Here is a 23,734-nt window from a genome sequence, read left to right on the forward strand (position 1 = left end):
GCCTTTTACCAGGTTTTTATTTCTCTCGTAGCTTTTACCCTTTAGGGTTGGTGTTTTCAGGCTTTTCTCAGCAAACAGGACAGTGGGAAATGCTGACGTGTTCTTAGGTCAGGGCGGAGAATCCTCCAGAATCGCAAGGCTGGGGGAAAAAAGAGGAAAATCCCAACTGCTGGAATGCATGAAGTGTGACATCCCGAGGAATTTCAAAGGAACCATTTCTTCCACACCTCCAGGAACCTGAGGAGTCTCCTGCTCCATCGGACCCAAATGTCCTCACCGGCCTGGCATTCCAGGGATCCTCTGGATTCCAGGGATCTTCCAGCAGCTCTCGCACTTCAGCCCAGCCCCATCCTGGGAAAACACCCGGCAAATTTATTTTAAAGTCGTGTTTTGACACCTGGAACCTGCCTTGACTGTTTTGGGGTGGGATTTCTGCTGTTCCCATCAATATCCCGAGCTCCATCCAGCCGATTTATTGGAAGGGGACAAATAAATTCTTGTTGAACCTCCTGCAGCAAAAAAAGTTGCATTTCGTGAGCTCACTCGGATATTCACGGCACAGCAATTACTCCTTTTCTTCAGCTCAGGGAAGGAATTTCATCAGTAACTCAACACCACCGTGAGCAAGGCTCTGGGGAGGCCAGGAAATCACAGCGCTCCTTAATTCCGAATTAAACACTCCAAAAATAAACCACCTCAGGCACCTGCCTGCCCGCCGCAGGACGCAGAACCACAACAAGGAAACTTTGGGGGAGATTTTTGGGGTGGGGTGATTTGGGGGAAGAGCTTTGGGAGCAATTCCCGGGCTGCCAGGAGCGCATCCCGGCATTCCAAAGCCGCCTTTTCCTGCTGCTCGCTGCCGAGTTGGGCTGAAAACAAACATCTGGCGAAGTTGAGCACCAGGGGCGAGGGGAAAACGCTGCTCGTGGCAGGCCGGGCTGACAGCTCCTGTGAGATCAACGCCGCCAGCGTCATTGCTCGGCGAGAGCTCCCTCACAAAGGCAAGGAATGGAAGCAAATCTTACATGACACGTTTATTTTTGTCGTCTATTTATTAGCTCCGAGCAAAAGTCCTGCTGCGCTGCATGATGGGGGATTATGCAAATGAGGGATATCAAGACAATTAAATTTAAAAAAAAAAAAAATTTAAAAAAGCCCAAGTGAGCACAATGTCAGAGCGGAGCAGATGCTGAGAGACGGCTCAGCACTCCCTACCTGCTCCTGGATCTCTTGCTCCGGCAATCCTGAGCCCGGATCCAACATTTCCCCCCATCCCAACTCTCCTGGCTCCTTGGACAGCCCCAGCAGCTCATTAGGCCCGTCAGTTAATGAGCTGCCCAGCGCATCGGGAGAATTCATCAATTATCCCATCCTTATTTAAGGGGAGGAGGAGCAGCACGGACCCTGCTCCATCCTCACCCCATCCCGCGTCTCACCCACATCCCCGCGGCCGAAATTAACAGCGGAAATTTGGATTTTTGGAGTTATTTAAGGGGCAGAGAGCAGGGAGGGTCCTTGCCCAGCTCCAGGCACCTCCGGTGTGCCCGGGGCAGAGCTGTCCCGGCTCGGGGTGAGATAATTCCGCGCTGCCACGGGAGGAAGATCTGGCTCCCGAGCCGCCTAAATCCCCGCTGAATCCGCTGACAGCCGGGATTTGGGAGAGTTGAGGTGGAGGGATAGCAAAGGAGAGGGAAAAAAAAAAAAAAAGTCCCAAATCCGACTTTGCTTTGCTCTGCCAAGCCCCGGAGGACTCGGGATGCGTTTGGGATTTAATCCCGTCTGAACCCCGCTGCTTGGAGACTGAGGTGACTCAGGGACAGCTCCTGGAAGTGGGGAAACGCCGTTTTGCCCCCCCCAAAAACCCGTGGAAGAGCGCGGGCAGCCGGGGAAAGCCGCAGGGGAAGCCGCTTCCATCCTCACCCCGCTAATTGCACTCATTAGGGGCGCAAGGCTGCCCCCGCTGCCGAGCCGGCCCAGCTATTTTGAATTTTCCTGCCTTGCTCAAAGCGCGCACCGGGGACCCTCGGGTGGGTTTGTTTGGTTTTTGTTTTTTCCTTGGAAAAGGAGATTTCTCCTCCCAGGTCAGAGGCTCTTTTGTGTCTGCTCGGCTGCGAGACGGGGCCGGAGACAAAGCAGGAGGGGGGAAAGCGGAGAGAAGCGAGCCGGGAAAAGCCGGGAAGAGCTGGGAAAAGCCGGGATCGCTGCCCGGGGCTGGGGGCAGAGCGGGCCGTGCCCTGGGTACCGCATCCACCGTGCGGGGAATGGAAAGTGCCGGGGATGAGCGGCTCGGGAGGCGAGAGATGGAGAGGCAGGAGATAATTTATGCAGCAGCTCGGCTCGGGGCTGCGGGCGGCCCGGCCCCAGCCGGGTGGGAGGGATGGAGGCCTCTCCCCATCGCCCCTTCACCCGCCCCCTCCCGCCCCGCAGCCACACACAGCCTGGCGATCCCCTTTACAATTAGGAAAGCACCAATTCAGCACCGCCGGGGCTTTTGTTCCTTCTCTTCTCCGCCGGCCGAGCCCTCCCCGCTACCTCCGAGCAGCGCCCGGCGCCTCCTGAAGTTGCTTTGCAGGATCCCCCCCTCCAAAAAAAAAAAAAAAAAGAAAAAGGATCGCTGGAGTCCCGCGGGTGAAGCTGCGGGACGAGACGAGAGAGGAGGGGGAACGAAAAGCAAGGAGAAAAAAAAAAAAAAAAAAAAAAAAGGAGGAGGAGGAAAAAAAAAAAAGTAAGACGCGTTTTTCCGTTTTTTTTTCTCTCGCTTTCTTTGTCTGGAGCGGTGCCTGCAGGAGTTGCGTGCGTGAGGGCGAGCGGGGCACGGGAGGAAGGCTCAGCCCGCGCTGGGATCCGCGCTGGGCACCCGCATCCCCCCCTGCCTCACCTGGGCAGCACCCCCGGGGATGCCAGCCCGGAGCATCCCGAGCCGAAAATGTGGGAATATATTGATTTAATTCTCTCGGCGGTGTTGTGGCTGTGGCTTGCTGTGGCTCTGTTCTTGTGGAGGTGGCTGGTGAGCTTGGGGGAAAAAAAAAATGAAAGTGGCTTTGTTTTTGGGTGAAAATAACCCTGAACTGGCCAAAATTCATCTCCGTGTGGATATTTGTGAGGTGTGGGGGTATATATTCATGCTGTATTCCCTTTATTTATGCTGACAGAGAATTACATGCAACACATGTTAACGTAGCTATCGGTTAATTACACGTGAGCTCGTTAACTCTTGCCTTGCAGGGCTGCAATGGGTGTTCCTGTACAAGAATTTAAGTTTTTTGTTTTGTTTTGTTTTTTTTACCCCAGGCAAGCGGGAGCGGGCTCTGTGCGTGTGCGAGCACTCGGGCATTGTTTGTAGGGAATAAACCCCGCGGGAGGTGCGTTTTGGTGTTCGGTTTTTGATTTGGAGGGCACAGGGCAGCTGCTGCTGCCCGCCTGGATCTCCCTGGGTGCGGGAAGGATGCGGGAGGAGGAAGCGGCAGGGCTGGAGCCGCATCCAGCCCTTCCTCCCTGCAAAACTTGCAGCTCCAAGCTGGGAGAGGAGGAAGAGGGGGAGAGGAAGGCTCCCCGAGTCCTCTCCGATGAGGTAATCCCGAAGAAAGATAAGGGAAGCGCTGCGTGTATCAACCTGAGCGGTGATGTCAGCCAGGAAAAAGCAGATTAAGGGCTCGGAGAGGGGAACTGCCGCGATTTTGGCGTCACCCGCTTGCCGCTGTTAATTGAGGTGTGTTGTGGTAGCGCACAAGGCTCCCCAGGGGGGTTTGGGCAGCCCCGGTGGGTCCGTGCAGGGATTTGGGGGCTGCTGTGGGGGACTCTGTGTGCGCTGTGCTGCTCTCACGTGTCTGCGCTGCGAGAGCCGCTCAGCAAAAGGAGGAATTCCAGAAAATGAGGAATTTTCCCTGCCAGGAGCTTCAGTGCCACTGAGGGGAAGAGGGGAAGGCGAGCCCAGCCCTGGGCTCCGGTGAGGGGCCGAACAGAAGTGTCCCCTCCCGGTCCGTGTGTGTCCCCAGGGAGCGGTGGCAGCGCCGGGGACGGCTCGGGGACGGCGTTGGGACACCCCGAGCCCGCACCTTTGGGTGTCCCCGCACCTTTGGGTGTCCCCGCGGCGCTGGGAGGGGACAGTGGCCCTCGGTGCCCTGCCCAGGGCAGGGGACAGCTCCGGGGTGGCGAAGGTGAGCTCCTGCTGGAGGGGAGAGGTGCCACGCTGGGCCAGGAGGCAGCAGAAGGGGACAGGGGACAGCAGGGAAAACCAGGGAATTACAGAGAATAACTAACAGGGAAAACCAGGGAATTACAGGGAAAAATTTACACGGAAAACCAGGGAATTACAGGGAATAACTAACAGGGAAAACCAGGGAATTACAGGGAAAAATGGGGAATAACAGGGAATAACTAACAGGGAAAACCAGGGAATTACAGGGAATAGCTAACAGGGAAAACCAGGGAATTACAGGGAAAAATGGGGAATAACAGGGAATAACTAACAGGGAATTACAGGGAATAACTAACAGGGAAAACCAGGGAATTACAGGGAAAAATGGGGAATAACAGGGAATAACTAACAGGGAATTACAGGGAATAACTAACAGGGAAAACCAGGGAATTACAAGGAATAACTAACAGGGGAAAATAGGAATAACAGGGAATAACTAACAGGAAAAAATGGGGAATAACAGGGGAAAATAGGGAATAATGGGGGGAAATGGGAAAAAACTGGGAATAACTAACGGGAGAATGGGGAATAACTAACAGGGGAAAAATGGGGAATAACAGGGAATAAATATCAGGGGGAAATGGGGAACAACAGGAAATAACAGGGAGCAACAGGGAACAACAAGGGAAAACAAGGAACAACAGAGAAAAAGAGGGAATAATGGGGAGCAACAGGGGAAAACAGGGAAAAAATGGAAAAACAGGGAATTACAGGCAACAACCTGGCAGTGGTCGGAGCACAAACATCCCACATCTGCCTCCCCTCGGAGCCGATGCTGAGGGTGCCCCCAGGACTCTGGGGGGCTCCAGGATGGCCCTGCCCGTGCTGGAGGACCCAGCCCTGATGGCTGATGTGGGACAAGGGTTGATCTCTTTATTCTTCCCAAGTTTCTGCCCAGGGTGGTGTCCCTGGGGTCACCCAAGATGGGTCTGAGCCCACGGAAGGCTCTTCCCAGGGGGCTGAAGTGGCCCCTGTGGAGCTGATTATTTTTATGGTTTTTACTCTGCCTTCACCTTTCACGCCTGGACAAGGCCCCAGGGAGCTCCATCCTCACCTGTCCCTGCTAATTCCTCCATCCCTTTGTTCCCTCTGCTCTGGGCACTCCTGACCTCCAGCCCATCTCCCCCCAGTCCCAAGCTGGAGTTCCTGGAGCTCCGAGGGGAGCAGGGACCTCCTCTCCAGGGTCCAGCCCCTGCGCTGCTCAGGGTGGCTCAGCTGCGGCTCCACGTCCCTGCCAGGACCAGACCAGGGACCCCTGATCCCTGATGGAGCCAGGCCAGGGACCCCTGATCCCTGCCAGGACCAGGCCATGGACCCCTGATCCCTGATGGAGCCAGGCCAGGGACCCCTGATCCCTGATGGAGCCAGACCAGGGACCCCTGATCCCTGATGGAGCCAGGCCAGGGACCCCTGATCCCTGCCAGGACCAGGCCATGGACCCCTGATCCCTGCCAGGACCAGGCCAGGGACCCCTGATCCCTGATGGAGCCAGGCCAGGGACCCCTGATCCCTGATGGAGCCAGGCCAGGGACCCCTGATCCCTGCCAGGACCAGGCCAGGGACCCCTGATCCCTGCCAGGACCAGGCCAGGGACCCCTGATCCCTGATGGAGCCAGGCCAGGGACCCCTGATCCCTGCCAGGGCCAGACCATCCAGCCTGATCCAGATCCAGACTGCTGACCCCCCATCTCTGATGGAACCAGACCATCAATCCCCCATCCCTGCCTGATCCAGACCATTGAACCTGATCCAGACCCAGACCATCAATCCCCCATCCCTGAGTGATCCAGACCATTGAGCTTGATCCAGATCTGGACCCAGACCATCAATGCTCCATCCCTGCCCAATCCAGACCGCTGAGCCAGATCCAGACCATCAATCCCTCATCCCTGAGTGGTCCCCATCACTGACCCCCCCATCCCTGCCTGATCCAGATCATCGCAACTGATCCAATCCAGACCATCAATCCCCCATCCCTGTCTGATCCAGACCACTGAGCCAGATCCAAATCCTGACCCAGACCATCAATCCCCCTTCCCTGAGTGATCCAGACCATTGAGCTTGATCCAGATCCAGACCCAGACCATCAATCCCTCATCCCTGAGTGATCCAGACCATCAATCCCTCATCCCTGCCCAATCCAGACCATTGAGCCAGATCCAGACCCAGACCATCAGTCCCTCATCCCTGAGTGATCTCCACCGCTGACCTCCCATCCCTGCCCGATCCAACCCATCCCTCACCAGCCCTGTGGCTGCTCTGGCAAACCCAGCCCAATTCCCCCTGGCCCCTGCCGTGTCTCCTGCCTCGCAGCCCAGCCCGGGGCGGTGGGAGCTGCAATATTTGTGCCGAGGGATGTGCAAAAAGGCCCGGGAGGATCTTGTTAGCCAGGGCCTTAGATGTCACAGTGAGCTCATGGGCACTCTGTTCCCCCTTCCCCATTCCCTGTGACTCTGATCTGATAACCCTGGACCCCTCCTTCCTGCCCCAGCGGGAGAGCCAGGGAAGCCCACCCTGTCCAAAGTCTATATAGACCCCTGACATTTCCTCTTTGTCCTCTTTTGCCCCACTCTCCCCTTGGACACCACAGAATAAAGAGAGCTGAACCAACATATCTGGGGTAAGAGCCTCTTTTGGGAATCTTTGCCATCTCCTGACATTCCTCCCCTCACAGCCTCGGACCTCTGGGCTAGCCCGATATTCAGGGGGCTGTGCGAGGTGGGGAACATCAGTTGGCACCCAACGTGTGCTGCCATGAGCCCATGAAGAAGCTGGAGGTCCTATTTCATAGGATCTCGATACCTACCTGGGCTCCCGAGCTGCCCTCTCTTAAGGGGCTCCGTGGAAAAATTGATGGCAGGAATTGGAGGGAGTGAGCAGGAACAGATCTGGGTCATTGCCTCGTCCCTTCCCTCTCCCATCCTTCCACATGGAAATAAATCCGGAGGGATTGGCGCCCTGCAAAGGGCTGAGCAGAGAGATCTGGGGTTTGGGCTGGGGCCTGGCACACACAGATCATGATTTTGGGATCCTGGGGCCTCTCCAAGGGTCACTTCCCTGCTCAGGATGGGTTGGTTGGTTTGCAAAGCACTGAGGGGTCCAACAGAAATGAATTTATCCTGAATTTTTCATTTAGGGCTGGAGGATATTTTTTCTTGGTAAAAAGAAAAACCTTTTCACCTAAAATAAATCATGCGGGGAAGAGGGAAAGGAGGGCTGGAAGTGGCACGCTGCTCCAGATGGAAAAGTGGGAAGGAAAGGCTGCAGCTCCTCCAGGCTGGTTTTGTGTCTGAAGCTGAGCGGGACAAACGAACCGGAGATGCAAAATATAAAATATTTTATACTTTTTATATCAGGCACCGAGGAAAAGCCACTCCTGTGGGGCTGCCCGGTGTGGGGACAGCTCTGTCCCCTCAGCAGCTCACCAGCCCCACTTCTCCAACAAAATTCCTGATGTAGGGAAAGCCCGGAATTCCCACTGGAAAAGGAAAACATTTTCTGGGCTGCCAGGGAGCAACGCCCGTGCTCCTGGAGAGGGGTGGGCAGGAGCATCCTGATGGGTGTTGGAGTTTATTTCAGGTTGTGGGTGGTTTTGTGTGGGGAAAAAAAAATTCCTTTTAATTTGTGTTTTTAAAAAAAAAGTTTAGAAGTTTTTTGTTGTCTGGTTTTAAGGTAGTTTATTGTAAGCTATTTAAAAGGGTTTTTTTGGGGTTGTTGTGGTTTGTTTAGTAATATAGGTAGAGGTGTATATATAATTTTGATTTTTTATTTTTTAGGTTTTGTGGGTTTTGTTTGTTTTGGGTTGTTATTTTTTATATGGTATATTATGTGTTAAATGTTTATAGTTTTTAATGTTTATTATTTATATTAAATGGTGGGGTTTATTATTTTAAATGAATTTATGAGTGTTAATATTATTAAGAATATGGAGGTAAGGAAGAAGAAAGAGGGAGGATAGGACAGACTCAAATTCTTCTATCTTAAAATTTTTGACCTCTATGTACAAAAGTAAAACCCCCCTGTAGAGTATTTTAAATTTCTTCTTTTTACTTTATGACTATTTTTATTATAATATCTAAACTTTTGTGACTTCTTGTTCTTCCTGCAAGGTTGGTAAATGATTCCATGGCTCAAACCCAAAATCACAGCTGTTTCCAGCTGTGCCAGGGTCTCAAATGCTTCTGACCTGGGCACGGAACCTCCAAAAATGTCTGAGGGACACTTGGAGTGTTCCAACACCGTGGTCTCACCCTCGGCTCCGCAGGGAAGCTCCCAGAGCTCTCTTTTCCATGGGAGATGTTCCCATGAAACCCAAAAGTCTGGGTAGAAGGAGGGAGAGGCTGGGAAATGACTTTGTAGCAATGACAAATATTCTCTAAATCCCCGGTTCGTGATCCCGAGCTCCTCGGGAATGTGATTAGGAGACCTCATCTGGCTGGGCTGGAGCCAGACAGCTTGGGAATGGATCCCTGCCCAAGCTCTGCCTTGGGCTGCTCCCCAAAATCCGAGGGGTAAAGTTTAAAAATCCGCCAGGAATTGGGGCCTGATAGGGCTGGGGAGGGGGAGCTGGACTGATCCCCCAAAACTGAGGCTGGTTCCACCTCCTTGGGATGAAACTGGTGCGGATCTCGGTGGAAAACGAGGTGTTCCAGGCTCTGCTCTGGAGCGTCCGTCCATCTGTCTGTCCATCTGTCCATCCCTCCTGTCCATCCCGGCTCTCTGGGTTATTTTTTGTGTCCATCTCTCATGAGGGGCAGCCCCAGACAGGCTCTGCACCCGTCCTGGGCTCTCCCCACACTGGGGCACGGGCAGGGAGCTGGGAAAAGCGGGAATGAGCCTCAGGAATGACGCTGGGCTCTGTGGAGGATCCTCCTGAGCTCCATGGGTGGTTTTGGGGTGGTTTTGGGGTGGTTTGGGGCACCCCAGGGGCCTCCCTGCTCCAGAGGAGATTCCCAGTGGAACTTCTCTGGGTGCATCCAGGGATTTGTGCAAAGCGGAGAGGCAGGAGGGAGTGAGAGTTCCAAAGGCTTTTGGGGGGCTGGGATGGCTTCTGGGCAGTTGTCAGAGCATCCCAAACATCCCCCGGGACCAGAAAAACCAGGATAAGCCCCCAGTGCCCCTGGATCCCCAGCAGGGACCTGCTGAAGGCAGCAAAGCACTTTTTAAAGCATCGATCCGAGCGCTGGGAGTCTCCAAGGTGCGTTTGGCGTCCCGGCCCAGGGAATGCGCTGCCGGGGTTCGTGCTGCTCAAGCGTTGGCATTTTTGGGGCAGCCTGGCTGAGTTGAGGGCTGTGGGGGTTTTGTGAGAGTCCCCAAGCCGTGTCCACCTCCCAACCTGCCCAAACCTCCCCTAAAGCAGCGCCTGGGACGAGGAGCACGGGGGAGGCTTTGAGCGTATCCAAGCTACGGCGGATTTGGGCACCCTGTCAAATGTTCTCATTGTCTGACCCTTGTCCAGACGCCAGTAAAACCCTTTGGGAAATTCCCCCTCCGCCCAGCGCACCGGCTTTAATTACAGGAGAGGAATGCGAGGCGCAGAGCGCGGCTCCTCCCGGCCCTGCGCTTGGCCGAGCAGCGCGCGGGTCCCCCCAAGTTTGGGATCGGCGGGACGGGAGGGTTTGGGGGCGCACAGCGAGCGCAGGAGAGGGGCGATGATGCTGCTGGGACATCCCCCGAGCCGCGGCGGTCTGTCCCCCTCGGTGGCACGCTGGCAGCGGTGCCCGAGCAGCAGGACATGAGTAATCTCCATCCCACCGGGGGAGGCAGATCAAAGGCACCGGAGGAGATACGAGAGGTTTCTGCTTCGCAGACCAGAGCGGCTGCAGTTCAATAGCGCCTTTGTTAGCGGCCCTGCGGAGCCGGGGATGGAGAAATACCTGACCCCGCTCCCTCCCTCCCTCCTTCCCTCCCTCCCGCTTCCCTCCCTCCGCTCCCAGCCCCGAGCAGCACAACCATCTCAGCCATGTGCCCGCAGCTCGGGGGTGGCAGCGGCACAAAAGCTTGGGGGGGTCCCAAAGAGCCCCCCGCGAGCAGCCGCGGGGCTCGGGGAGGAGAGGACGGCGAGGCCGATGGCACCGGGGCGCTGCCGTGCCAGCCTGTCCCCGCTGGCACCGGAGGCCGTGCCACGCTGCCAAAGGTGAGCTCAGCGCGCTCGGCCGGCGGCTCCGGGCGCTCCTGGGGTCCCTGCGGCGTGGCCGGGCTCGGTGGCACCGGGATGGACACGTGTGCCCGTGCCGGGCACTGCCGCCCGTGCCCTGCCAGGTGCCACCGCCGCGGGGAGGCCTCGGGTGCCGCAGGGCCACGGGCTGAACAGCCACCAAGGAGAGAGGGATGGGTTCGTCATCTTCATGATGGGACTGGGGCTGATCCAAAGGGATTTGGGGTGATCTGTAGGGACTGGGGCTGATCCAAAGGGATTTGGGGTGATCTGTAGAGACTGGGGCTGATCCAAAGGGATTTGGGGTGATCTGTAGGGACTGGGACTGTTCTGTAGGGTTTGGGGCTGATCCATAGGGACTGGGGGTGATCCATAGCATTTGGGGCTGATCCATAGGGATTGGGGCTGTTCCATAGGGAATGGGCGTGATCCATCGGGATTGGAGCAATTCCATAGGGTTTGGGCTGTTCCATAGGGACTGGGGCTGACCCTTAGGGATTAGGGGTGACCCATAGGGATTGGAGATGTTCCGTAGGGACTGGGGGTGATCCATAGGGACTGGGGGTGATCCATAGGGATTGGGGCTGATCCACAGGGACTGGGGCTGATCCATGGGGTCTGGGGCTGATCCATAGGGATTTGGGCTGTTCCGTAGGGTCTGGGGCTGTTCCGTAGGGTTTGGGACTGTTCCATAGGGATTGAGGCTAATCCATGGGGACTGGGGCTGTTCCGTAGGGTTTGGGGCTGTTCCATAGGGATTGGGGTTGTTCCATAGGGTTTGGGGGTGATCCATAGGGATTGGGGCTGATCCATGGGATTTGGAACTGTTCCATAGGGACTGGGGCTGTTCCGTAGGGTCTGGGTGTGTACTGGACACACAGGGCAGGGACCCATGTGGGGGGCCTGGTGTGCCCCCCACACCTGGAGGGTTCCCCAAAAGATCTTCCCAGCACAGAACCTGCTGCCAAGGGTGAATTTTGGGATGCTCCAGAGCAGCGCCGTGTTTTGGGATACCAGGAGGGGGGGACGCCCTCCTGGGGAGGGGCTGGTGGGCCCGTGGCCGTGTCACAGCTTCCCATCCAGTGGCCCGAGGGAGATAAAAGAGGGAAAACCTTGGGAAAACTCCAGCTCGGAGCTGCCCTGCTCTGGGAACTCACTTTGTAGGTCAAAGTCATGTTCTCTGCAAACCACAGCAGAATCCCTCCCTCCCTCCTTCTGCGGTGTGGAGAGCCTGGAGCTCTGAAAACCTTGGATTTCTGAGAGCCTGGAGTTCTGAGAGCCTGGAGCTCTGTGAACCTTGCAGTTCTGAGAGCCTGGGTTTATAAGAGCTTATAGCTCTGAAAAACTTGGATTTCTGAGAGCCTGGAGTTCTCAAAACATTGGATTTCTGAGAGTCTGGAGCTTTGAGAGCCTGGAGTTCTGAGAACCCTGGATTTCTGAGAGCCTGGAGCTCTGAGAGTCTGGAGTTCAGAAGATCTTGGAGCTCTGAGATCCTGGAGTTCTGAAAGCCTGGAGTTCTGAGATCCTGGGGTTTTGAGAACCTGGAATTCTGAGATCCTGGGGTTTTGAGAACCTGGATTTCTGAGAACCTTGGAGTTCTGGAAACCTTGGAGCTCCAAGGATTCCAGCCAGGAAGGGAATATCCCACCCTGAGCTCATCAGCTCCCGACAATTAACAAATTAATTAACAAATTAACCGCCGCTGATGAAGGCGGTCCCGGCAGGGGGAGGGAGCAGAGGCCGAGGCCGGAGCTCTCCCAGGGCCACCCCAGGAGCTTCCCAAGGATTCCTGAAGGATCAGAGCTGTGTCCCACTCCCGGCGGAGCTGCTGCCACCCTGAAACGCGTCACCTTGTCCCGAGCGCCAATTTTGGTGGCTCCAGAGATGGAAACTCCCCCGAAAAGGCCGCGGGGGAGGAGGGTTGGCAGGCAGACCTTTCTTTGGGCCTTTGTCTGAGCCCACAAAGGCAGCTCTGTTGGGTGAACCTGGCCGAGCACCCGCCGCCCCTGCAGCCAGGTGAGCTCTGGGGGCAGTGGGGCCACCCGCTCCTTTTGGTGGCCCTAAAAGTCACATTTTCAAAAGGAAATCTGCAGGGTTTTCTTCTGCGGGGCGGGGTGAGGCTGCACCCCGAGGTGAAACCCTAAAAAAATGGGATTTATCCTGAGGGCTCCAGCAGCTCCTCCTCGGAGAGGGATGCGTGGGATCTGCAGGTGGGGATTTGTGCAGCTCCAGGTTTGTGGGGTTTGCTGGGATGCTGGAATGGCACAGAGGAAAGGATTCTGCCAGGGATCAGGTGGGGCCATGGCCAGGATGCCTGGAGAGGGGAAATCAACCATTCCATGCTGCTCCTGCCGTGAATTCCAGGGTGGCACCGTGGTTTGGGGCTGGCCCTGCAATCCCAGCTCCTCACGGGAAGGTCCTGGGGTCAGCTCCTGCTCAGAGAGGGAAAATTCCAGGCTGGGCTTGCTGCTCCTGACCCGGGATAACCCAGGAGAAGCCACCCCATGGGGCTGAGGGGGGTTTGGGATAAGAACCCAGACGGTTTTGGGATAGGAGCCCAGCCTGGTTTTGGGAAGAGAACCTGGCTTGGTTTTGGGATGAGAACACGACCTGGATTTGGGATGGGAGCCCAGCCTGGTTTTGGGATGGGAACCCAGCCTGTTTTTGTAGTAGTAACCTAGTCTGGTTTTGGGATGAGAACCCAGCCTGGTTTTGGGGTGGGAGCCCAGCCTGGTTTTGGGGTGGGAATCCACCCTGATTTTGGGATGGGAATCTACCCTGGTTTTGGAGTGGGAGCCCAGCCTGGTTGTTCTCTCAGCTGGTCACAGGAAGGGACCCCAAAAAACTGTTTTTCCCCCCATTCTCCTTTCCCTTTTCCCTCCCCTGTTCCCCAAGAGCGCTGCCTCATCCCGCTCAGCCCTCTGCTGTGGTTTATGGCTTTTTATTCCTATGTGATTGCTTTCCCGAACTCATGTAGGGCGAAAAGCCATGGGCTACACAGAGGAGGGACTCCGAGCACCTCCGCACCGCCTCCCCGAGCCCCCTCGGAGCTGCCGGGATTCATTTGGGGTCCAACAACGGGTGAAAGGGGGCACTGAAGCCTTGCAGGGCCTCACCGGAGGGGTGGGGACACAAAAGGCGCCCAGGGGTGGCGGGGCTGTCCCCGTTCAGCACCGCCCAGGGAGTGATTGCTTTCTTTAGTTTTTGGCATTTTGGAGCTTTTCCCACACGGTTCAAAGCATCCCCACCTGCTTCCCCCGGAACAAAAGGGCCAGGAAGAGGCCAAGGGCACTTCCAAGGGCATCTCCAAGGGCATTTCCAAGGGCATCTCCAAGGGCATTCCCGAGAGCATTCCCGAGGGCATTCCCGAGGGCATTCCCAGGGTTGTGGGCACTGCCCAGGGGGTGGCAGCAGCCCTGAGCAAAGGGAAAAGGGGTTTGGGGAAGTTTGGGCACCTCAGCCCCAGCAGAGCTGGGGCCACCCGGGATTGTCCCCACAGCTCCCAGGGGGCCGTGGCCGCTGTCACCAGGGTGGGGACAGGAGGAGGTGGCCAGGAGCAGGGGAGGAGGACGGGTTTAATTCCAGGGCAGGGCTTGGCAAATCGGGGCTTTGTAAATGTGCAAAGGCAAACTCAGTGGTCTGGGGAGTGGGAGAGGAGGGGGTGCTGCAGATCCCACCCCACAGACCCCATTTTCACAAACCCCACCCCACAGATCCCACCCCACAGACCCCATTCCTGCAGATCCCACCCCACAGACCCCATTTTCACAAACCCCACCCCACAGATCCCACCCCACAGACCCCATTCCTGCAGATCCCACCCCACAGACCCCATTCCTGCTGACCCCATCCCCACAGACCCCATTCCTGCAGATCCCACTGTCATGGACCCTGTTCCTGCAGATCGCACCCCACAGACCCCATTTACACAAACCCCACCCCACAGATCCCATCTCATAGACCCCATATAAACAAACCCCATCCCACGGACCCCACCCCACAGATCCCATCACACAGATCCCATTCCCGCTGACCCCATCTCAGACCCCATTACTACAGATCCCACTGTCATGGACCCCGTTCCTGCAGATCCCATCCCACAGGTCCCATTTTTAACAACCTCCACCCCACAGATCCCATCTCACAGACCCCGTTTCAACAAACCACATCCCACAGACCCCACCTCACGGATCCCATCCCACTGACCTCATTCCTGCAGATCCCACTGTCATGGACCCTGTTCCTGCAGATCCCACCCCACGGACCCCATTCCTGTTGATCCCATCCCACAAACCCTGTTCTTGCAGATCTTATCCCACAAACCCCATTTACAGAGATCCCACCCCACAAATCCCACCCCACCGAGCCCATTCCCACAGATCCCACCCCACAAATCCCACCCCACCGAGCCCATTCCCACAGATCCCACCCCACAAATCCCACCCCACAGACCCCATTTACACAAATCCCACTGACCCCATTTACACAGATCCCACCCCACAAATCCCACCCCACAGACCCCATTCCCACAGATCCCACCCCACAAATCCCACCCCACAGACCCCATTTACACAAATCCCACTGACCCCATTTACACAGATCCCACCCCACAAATCCCACCCCACAGACCCCATTCCCACAGATCCCACCCCACAAATCCCACCCCACCGACCCCATTCCCACAGATCCCACCCCACAAATCCCACCCCACCGACCCCATTCCCACAGATCCCACCCCACAAATCCCATTCCCACAGATCCCACCCCACAAATCCCACCCCACAGACCCCATTCCCACAGATCCCACCCCACAGACCTCATTCCCACAGCCCCCACCCCATTCCTGCAGCCCCCGCCACCTCCACGAGCACCCCACCATCCCTCGGGGTTCCACCCCCCTCTCCAAGCAGGAAAGGAGCAATTTCTCTCTTCTTTAGTTCTTTTCTCACTTCCTGAGCTTTGACTCATTTGGGTGTCAGGCTTTCAAGTTTATTTCACCAGCCAGGAATGCATCTTTAAAAATAATAGAGGGGAAAAAAATTTAAAAAAAGGAAAAAAAAGCTGAGGTTCAGCTGTAATCCCATGACTCAAGGAGGTGTGGAAGGAAGAAAATCATGAAATCCCAGGAGTTCCAACAATGAGAGCAGGAGAGCTGGCACATAAATCATCAAAACCAAACACCAGCCATCAAAATGAAAGGAGTTAAGCCAATCTCGCCAGGCTGTTTTAATTATTTTTTAATGAGGATTTGCTCATTCAGAAAATTCACCCATGACTGTGCCCGCCCCGAGGCATTCAGGGGGACACGCTTGGCTTGGCCCCTCCGCCCCCGCCCCGGGGCTGCTCCAAACGGGATCGGGATCTGGGAATGGGGTTCCAAATGGGATCGGGATCGGGATCCTGGAATGGGGGATCCAAACGGGATCGGGATCCTGGAATGGGGGATCCAAACGGGATCAGGATCCGGGAATGGGGTTCCAAATGGGATTGGCATCAGGATCCTGGAATGGGGGATTCAAATGGGATTGGGATCAGGACCCTGGAATGGGGGATCCAAATGGGATCAGGCTCCAAACAGGATCAGGATCTGGGAATGGGGGATCCAAATGGGATCAGGATCTGGGAATGGGGGTTCCAAACGGGATCGGGATCCGGGAATGGGGGTTCCAAACTGGATTGGGACCCTGGAATGGAGGATCCAAATGGGATCGGGACCCTGGAATGAGGGTGGGATTGGGACCCTGGAATGAGGGCTCCAAACAGGATTGGGCTCCAAAGGGGATCGAGACCCTGGAATGGGGGCTCCAAAGGGGATCGAGACCCTGGAATGGGGGCTCCAAATGGGATTGGGATCCTGGAATGAGGGCTCCAAAAAGGATTGGGGTCCTGGAATGAGGACGGGATGGGGATTCTGGAATGGCGATGTCAAATGGGATCGGGATCCTGGAATGAGGGCTCTCCAAATGCGATTGGGCTCCAGACGGGATCCTGGAATAAGGGTGCCAAGGAGAGGAGAGCGGGGCCAAGCCACCAAAACCAGCTTGGGTTTGGCCGTTTTGCTTCCTTGCACCCCAAACTTTGTGGTGGAGAGGCCAAATCCTCTCCCTGCTGCCACCTCGGGGATCCCTGGAATGGTTTGGTGGGAAGGAACCTTAAAGCTCATCCCAGGTTGCTCCAAACCCTGTCCAGCCCCACCTTGGATGCTTCCAGGGATGGGATAACCCCAAATATCCTGTTTGATGTTTTGGGGTGTGCTGTGGGCGAAGCAGATCCGGGCAGGAGTTTTGGTGGTCTCTGATCCCCTGGCAGTGCCAAAGGAAAAACCAATCCAATAAAAGCAGCGAGCCCCCAGCTCCAGGTGTGAGCCCCCAGCTCCAGGTGTGAACCCCCAGCTCCAGGTGAGCCCCTAGTGCCAGGTGAACCCCCAGCTCCAGGTGTGAGCCCCCAGCTCCAGGTGAGCCCCCAGCTCCAGGTGTGAGCCCCCAGCTCCAGGTGTGAACCCCCAGCTCCAGGTGTGAACCCCCAGCTCCAGGTGAGCTTCCAGCTCCAGGTGAGCTCCCAATTCCAGGTGTGAGCCCCCAGCTCCAGGTGTGAACCCCCAGCTCCAGGTGAGCCCCCAGTTCCAGGTGTGAACTCCCAGCTCCAGGTGAGCCCCCAGCTCCAGGTGTGAGCCCCCAGCTCCAGGTGAGCCCCCAGCTCCAGGTGAGCTCCCAATTCCAGGTGTGAGCCCCCAGCTCCAGGTGAGCCCCCAGCTCCAGGTGAGCTTCCAGCTCCAGGTGAGCTCCCAATTCCAGGTGTGAGCCCCCAGCTCCAGGTGAGCCCCCAGCTCCAGGTGAGCTCCCAATTCCAGGTGTGAACCCCCAGCTCCAGGTGTGAACCCCCAGCTCCAGGTGAGCCCCCAGCTCCAGGTGTGAACTCCCAGGTCCAGGTGAGCCCCCAGCTCCAGGTGAGCTCCCAATTCCAGGTGTGAACCCCCAGCTCCAGGTGTGAACCCCCAGCTCCAGGTGAGCCCCCAGCTCCAGGTGTGAACTCCCAGGTCCAGGTGAGCCCCCAGCTCCAGGTGAGCTCCCAATTCCAGGTGTGAGCCCCCAGCTCCAGGTGAGCCCCCAGCTCCAGGTGAGCTCCCAATTCCAGGTGTGAACCCCCAGCTCCAGGTGAGCTTCCAGCTCCAGGTGAGCTCCCAATTCCAGGTGTGAGCCCCCAGCTCCAGGTGAGCCCCCAGCTCCAGGTGAGCTCCCAATTCCAGGTGTGAACCCCCAGCTCCAGGTGTGAACCCCCAGCTCCAGGTGAGCCCCCAGCTCCAGGTGTGAACTCCCAGGTCCAGGTGAGCCCCCAGCTCCAGGTGAGCTCCCAATTCCAGGTGTGAGCCCCCAGCTCCAGGTGAGCCCCCAGCTCCAGGTGAGCTCCCAATTCCAGGTGTGAGCCCCCAGCTCCAGGTGAGCCCCCAGCTCCAGGTGTGAACCCCCAGCTCCAGGTGAGCTCCCAATTCCAGGTGAGCCCCTAGTGCCAGGTGAACCCCCAGCTCCAGGTGTGAACTCCCAGCTCCAGGTGAGCTTCCAGCTCCAGGTGAGCTCCCAATTCCAGGTGTGCAATCTCAGCTCCAGGTGAGCCCCCAGCCCGGGCTGCCATCACCTCCCTGGCACCTTTCCTTTAGCGCCAGGGCCGGGCTCAGCCAAGCCCATTCCTGGCAGCACAGAAAAAGCGGGATCGGGCAGGAATTTTCCAAGGATTTGGAGAATTTGGCTTGTTTTGAAAAAACCCTGGAAATTCCAGAACATCCCAGCGCCGGGCTGGGAGGAGATGGAGCAGGAGCCGTTCCAAGGCGTGCCCAGGTGGTTCTGTCCCCAAAAACACCCGGAAAATTCAAATTGTGGAGTAGCCAGATCCCTCCAGAGACCCCAGATCCTTCCTGGGCTCCCAGGAGTGATGGTGGAGAGCATTAATTACAGCTAATGAATGCTAATTACAGCTAATGAGTGCCGGCAGGGAGGGAGGCATCCCAAAACCAGGAGAGGCTCGGGCCTGTCCTGCCAGCAGTGGGAATTGTCCCGGCACGGAGCCCCCCGAGATGCCACAGCCGCCCCTGCGGGCAGCAGCCCGAATTTTGGCTCGGGAATGTGCAAGAACGGGGACAGCAGCTCCAAAATTCATCCCAAATTTTGGAATGTGCGGGCTCAGGGCAGCAGATCCCAAATTTTGTCTCAGGAATGTGCAAGAACGGGGACAGCAGCTCCAAAATTCATCCCAAATTTTGGAATGTGCGGGCTCAGGGCAGCAGCTCCCAAATTTTGTCTCAGGAATGTGCAAGAATGGGGACAGCAGCTCCAAAATTCATCCCAAATTTTGGAATGTGCGGGCTCAGGGCAGCAGATCCCAAATTTTGTGTCAGGAATGTGCAAGAACGGGGACAGCATGTCCCAAATTCATCCCAAATTTTGGAATGTGCGGGCTCAGGGCAGCAGCTCCCAAATTTTGTCTCAGGAATGTGCAAGAACGGGGACAGCATGTCCCAAATTCATCCCAAATTTTGGAATGTGCGGGCTTAGGGCAGCAGCTCCAAAATTCTGACTCAGAAATGTGCAAGAACAGGGGCAGCAGGTCCCAAATTAATCCCAAATTTTGGAATGTGCAGGCACAGGGGCAGCAGCTCCCAAATTCTGGAATGTGGAAGCACAGAGGCAGCAGTTCCCAAATTCCATCCAGGATTAGGACGGGGAGTGCAGGGAAGCACTGGCTCCTTCCCGCTGGGTCACCCAGCCCCACTGCCTCCAGTGCCAGGGGATAATTTGGGAGAAGACTGCCAATTATGAATATTTTAATTACAGCCAGATGCTAATGAGCAGAAAAACTGAGTTTTTCATCAAAGCTGCGGCCCTCAGGGAGGGTTGGTGTTCACATGGGATTTTCCAGGGGGGAACGATGCTCAGCAGGAGCCTGGGGGGGTTTGGGAGCTCAGTCCTGGCTCAGGATGCTCAGAGAAGAAAAAGGAAATTAAAATCCATGTTAAATCCCAAATTCTCAGGCTGGGTTTGAGGTGTTATCGTTGGATGTTTTGCCTCACAGGGTTCCCCCAGCGCTGATCCCACCCCAAATTTCGGCTTTTGGGAAAAGCTGAGGGGAGCTTTGCACTGGTGGGACAATAAAATAAAAAAGAGACACAAAAAAGACACAAATCCGGTGTGAAAAACCCCGATCACTTGGTTTTAAAAATTTTTTAAAGTTTAATAATAATAAAATGGTTATAAAAATATTAATACAACTAGAGTAATAAAGTTTAGAGTTAAGACAATTATAAGACAATAAAAGGCAAAGAATTATGGATGTCTGGGTGCACTCGGACACTAAGTCACGAAAAGTATGTTTTGTGAAGAAAGGAATTATTTTTAAAACAATATACTTGTATATTCATACATTCTTTATGGTTATGCATATACTTTATTTTAAAGAAGAAACTCTGTCTGTTGTGTGTCAACTGTTTCCTTTAATCCCCTGGCATCTTTGAGTTTGAGTAAGGCTTGAAGAAATTAGTTTTTTTCTGATAAGAAGCTATATATTTTTCTCTTTTGGAAGATTCAGGTGTTCCTCAAAGCGAGTATTTAATTCCTAAAAGAAATCCCTAAAACTTCGCCCCCCACATACAGAGTCTCTCCATAATTTTTTTTTTAACTACTGAAGTCTTCATTTTAACTACAAAAGCACAACTAATCAATGTAACAAAATACATATCATATCTATCTGCGTAGAGCCATACAATATGCATTTTTCACATCCGGGAATTATTTCTGCAGCTCTGCCCTGGTGTCAAAGCCCACCCTAGGTCGGGGGTGGCTTCGTGTGATGGAAAAGTCTCTCCTCCAAGCTGTGCTTCCCAAGAAAGGCTCAGCAGTCTCTGTTGTTGGTCTCAAGGCAGTTTATTGCAAGTTTTCTAAAAGATTTTCTCCTGGGGCTGCTGTGGTTTGCTCACAGCTCAGGCAGAGGCACACACACACCCTGACATCCTCTCTGACCCCGACTGCTTCTTCTCTCCCACCCAGGGCTGCTGCTGTCTTTTATATGGTACATTACGTGTGACATGGTTACAGTTTTCCCCAATGCCTATTACCTATATTAAATGGTGATTTTCTATCTTTTATATGGTACATTACGTGTTACATGGTTACAGTTTTCCCCAATGCCTATTACCTATATTAAATGGTGATTTTCTACTCTAAACCAATCTGTGAGTGCCAACATCACCAAGAACATGGAGGTGAGGAAGGAGAAAGAGGGAGGACAGGGCAGGCCCAGATCCCAAATCCATCTTAAACCTCTGACCCCCATGGACAAAACCAAACCCCCTGTACAGCACTCAGAAATTCTTCCCTCTACTTTGTGACTACTTCTACTATAATATCTAAACTTTTGTGACTTCTTGTTCTTCCTGCAAGGTTGGTAACTCATTCCATGGCTCAAACCCAAAATCACAGCTGTTTCCAGCTGTGCCAGGGTCTCAAATGCTTCTGACCTGGGCCTGGAACCTCCAAAAATGTCTGAGGGACATTTTGAGTCCCCGCACCCTGGGTGGGGAACTAGGGCTGCACCGGTTGTGCCACCGAGCACCTTCCTCTTCCTCCTCCTCCTCCTCCTCTGGGCTGCCTGGGAATGGATTATTTAGGAACTGCTGAGGCCACCGGTGCTGAGTCAGCCCCGAGCTAATGAACACCCCGGCTGCCCATTTGAAATTTATTGCACCTATTAATTACAACCATTAGCTGCAGCCAGTGAAATTTTTATAATGAGGACCCTGGCGACTTTGCCTCGCCAGCAGCAAATTAACTGCGTGGGGGGAAGAATCAATGGCATCAGCAGACTTTACAGAAGCGATGTTTTAATTAGCGATTCTCTGCAAACATGCCAGGCAACATCTTCTCCCTTCATTATCTCCCCTTAAAGCGGTGGTGCTGCTTTGCAGGTCGGTTTTATCCCCTCCTCTGGCTCCTCCGTTGTTGGGTTTTTAATGCTCGGCTGCTCATTAGAGAAGCAGCTTTGAAGTGGGGCTTGGCTCAGGATTGGTTGTAAGCAGCAAAATGTCCGAGTTTTTTGGTGGTTTTTATTTGTTTTTTTGTTTTTTGGGGGTTTTTTTTGGTTGTTTTATTTTGGTTTTTTTTGGCTGGGGGTGAGGAGGAAGTAAAAAGGCAGGCGAGGAAATAATGGGTTCGAAAAGTTGGCTGGAAAAAATGCTAAATTGAATGGAATTTGTGTCTGGGAGGAGGATGAGGAGGAGTGTGGGGAAGGGGTTGTGTCCACACAGGGAGAGGATGTCCCAACAGAGAGTTCTGGGAGGCAGGAGCTGAGATTTGGATGCTTAAAAATCAAAGGAATGAAAAATCCCAGGCAAAACTGTGCATGGAGGATCCCCATCACCCAGAAAAGCCCTGGATTTGGAAACGAATCCCTGCAAGGCCCAGATGTTTCTTTTTGCAGGGAGCAGAATGGAATTAAGTTATTTGTGATGAAATGGAGGAGGAGAAAAAAGATTTCATTTGCCTTTCATGATAACTGCTCCATCCGTACCCACAGCCACATCCACAAGCAAGGATTTTAGGAGGGACTGATGATTTTGGGATCGTCAACCTGGTTTTTAAAATCCACTGAGCAGAGCAACCAAATCCTGGGCTTTTCTGGGAGATGGGGATGCTCCATGCACAGAGTTTTGCCTGGGATTTGGAAATGAATCCCTGCAAAGCCCAGCTGTGACTCTTCCATGGTTGTTCTGCTCAGTGGATTTTAAAAACCAGGCTGACGATCCCAAAATCATCAGTCCCTCCTAAAATCCTTGCCTGTGCATGTGGCCGTGGGTACGAGTGGAGCAGTTATCATGAAAGGCAAATGAAATTTTTTCCCCTCCGTTTCATCACAAATAATTTAATTCCATTCTGCTCCCTGCAAAAAACACAGCCTGGATTTCCACTGCAAATAATCTCTTTTCCCAAGGAAAGAGCCCAGCGCGCTGGCAGCAAAAGGCAGCTCTGAAACCTGGGAATTCTAATGCAAAACTTGTTTTTTCCCCCAAAAGATTCCCTAAAAAGTTAATTCGAGGGCATCTCCCAGAAATACAAATGCTAAGGGAGAAAAATCAGCTGGAATGGAAGCTCCTGGTGCCTGAACATTCCACCAGCAGCTGGCGGCCACTGGTGTCACCGGGAGCATCACCAGAGCCGAGCCACCCCTGCTGCCCTTCCCTCCTGGAGCCGGGAGCTTGGAAACGCCAGGAAAATGGGAATTGCTGGGTTAAGGAACAGATTAGGTCCAGCTGCTTCAAAAAGACATTTTTCCGGGCTCGGGGAAAGCGACATTCTGAAAGTGAGCGGGCTGATTGCAGCCAGCTCCCAATTCATCACCGTGACAGTGACAAACATGGCCCGGGGTTATGCAGTTGACTGAAGGGAATTCTCCAGCTTCACATTTTTAATGCTCCACTCATTTTCTCGGCTGCAGCCGAGTTTTTATCCCCAGGATCTTCTCCCTTGAATGGAAAGGGCAGCGTGGGGCTGCCCAACCCTTGCAAATCAGCCAGAGCTCGCCCAAGCCAGCTCGTTTCATTTTTTTTTCATTATTCCTTGCTCCTCCACCATCCCTTTTTCCACCTTTTCAAGGGGAACAGGAGCGTCGGCCTCAGCTGGGCTGCCTCCATTCTCCGGGGCTCATTCATCATTGTCCCCTGCCTGAATGGGAGGCAGAGGGTCAGCCTGAAAAGCCGGAGCGCTCCAAACCCCTCCAAATATCTCAATAGGGCCCTAGTGGGGTCCCAGCCAGACCCCCCAGGCTCTCGGGGTGGTTTTGTGTCTGACAAAAGGGGGTGGAGGGGGGGACGGGGACATGGGGTGGCACAGGGCACCCCTGGGGACCTGCCTGGGAGGTCTGGGACTTTTCTGGGTATTAAAAACAGCGTTGTTTAATTTGATTATTAAACAACCCCGGAGCGAGGAGAGGATGGGCCAAAGGTGGGTTAGGTAGTGCTGGAGCAACCCCCACACTGTCCCTGTCACCACCTCCCGTTCCCTGCTCCAGCTGGGATGTTAGCGGCCGCCTCTGTCCCCCCAATCCCCCTCGGGTGCCCCCTTATCCTCCTCTGTCCCCTCGGGCCCCTCGGCACCGGCAGCTCCCCCACAATTCACACAAAAAGCGGCTGCACAAAGGGGACACGGAGCCACGGCCGGCGGGGCAGCCTCTCGGAGCATCCTTGGAACCCCTGCCCGCTCTCCTTTGTGTGGAGAATCCTCTCGGAGCATCCCTGGAACCCCTGTCTGCTCCTTTGTGTGGAGAATCCTCTCGGAGCATCCCTGGAACCCCTGTCTGCTCCTTTGTGTGGAGAATCCTCTCGGAGCATCCTTGGAACC

The 23,734-nt window shown here is 54.8% G+C and overlaps 1 protein-coding gene and 1 long non-coding RNA gene across 6 annotated transcripts in view; one reads left to right on the forward strand and one right to left on the reverse strand.

Moving 5' to 3' along the window:
- On the reverse strand, positions 1-4,016 carry LOC146765260 (uncharacterized). 3 transcript variants are annotated; one of them, XR_014950161.1, is made up of 2 exons: positions 2,879-4,016; positions 1-351 (listed from the first exon to the last, which is right to left on the reverse strand). It is a non-coding gene; the product is annotated as an uncharacterized LOC146765260 (long non-coding RNA). The 3 variants fall into 3 exon arrangements; XR_014950160.1 differs by lacking the exon at positions 2,879-4,016 and adding an exon at positions 2,470-2,592; XR_014950159.1 differs by lacking the exon at positions 2,879-4,016 and adding an exon at positions 1,216-1,497.
- Positions 1,840-23,734, forward strand: part of BLACAT1 (BLACAT1 overlapping LEMD1 locus) — a 27,919-nt gene continuing 6,024 nt past the window's right edge. Inside the window, exon 1 of one of the 3 annotated variants that reach the window (XM_085561247.1) lies at positions 1,840-2,031. Coding sequence is in view for 2 of the 3 variants with exons in the window: in XM_085561245.1 (XP_085417371.1) it covers positions 2,262-2,725 (464 nt within the window). In the remaining variant the exon portion in view is untranslated. Of the gene's footprint in view, positions 2,032-2,089; positions 2,726-8,378; positions 10,335-23,734 lie in introns of those variants that run through there. The other 2 variants (XM_085561245.1, XM_085561246.1) reach the window with 2 other exon arrangements.

Source organism: Lonchura striata, chromosome 26, assembly GCF_050655825.1.
Source record: "Lonchura striata isolate lonStrDom1 chromosome 26, ASM5065582v1, whole genome shotgun sequence".
NCBI lineage: Eukaryota > Metazoa > Chordata > Aves > Passeriformes > Estrildidae > Lonchura > Lonchura striata.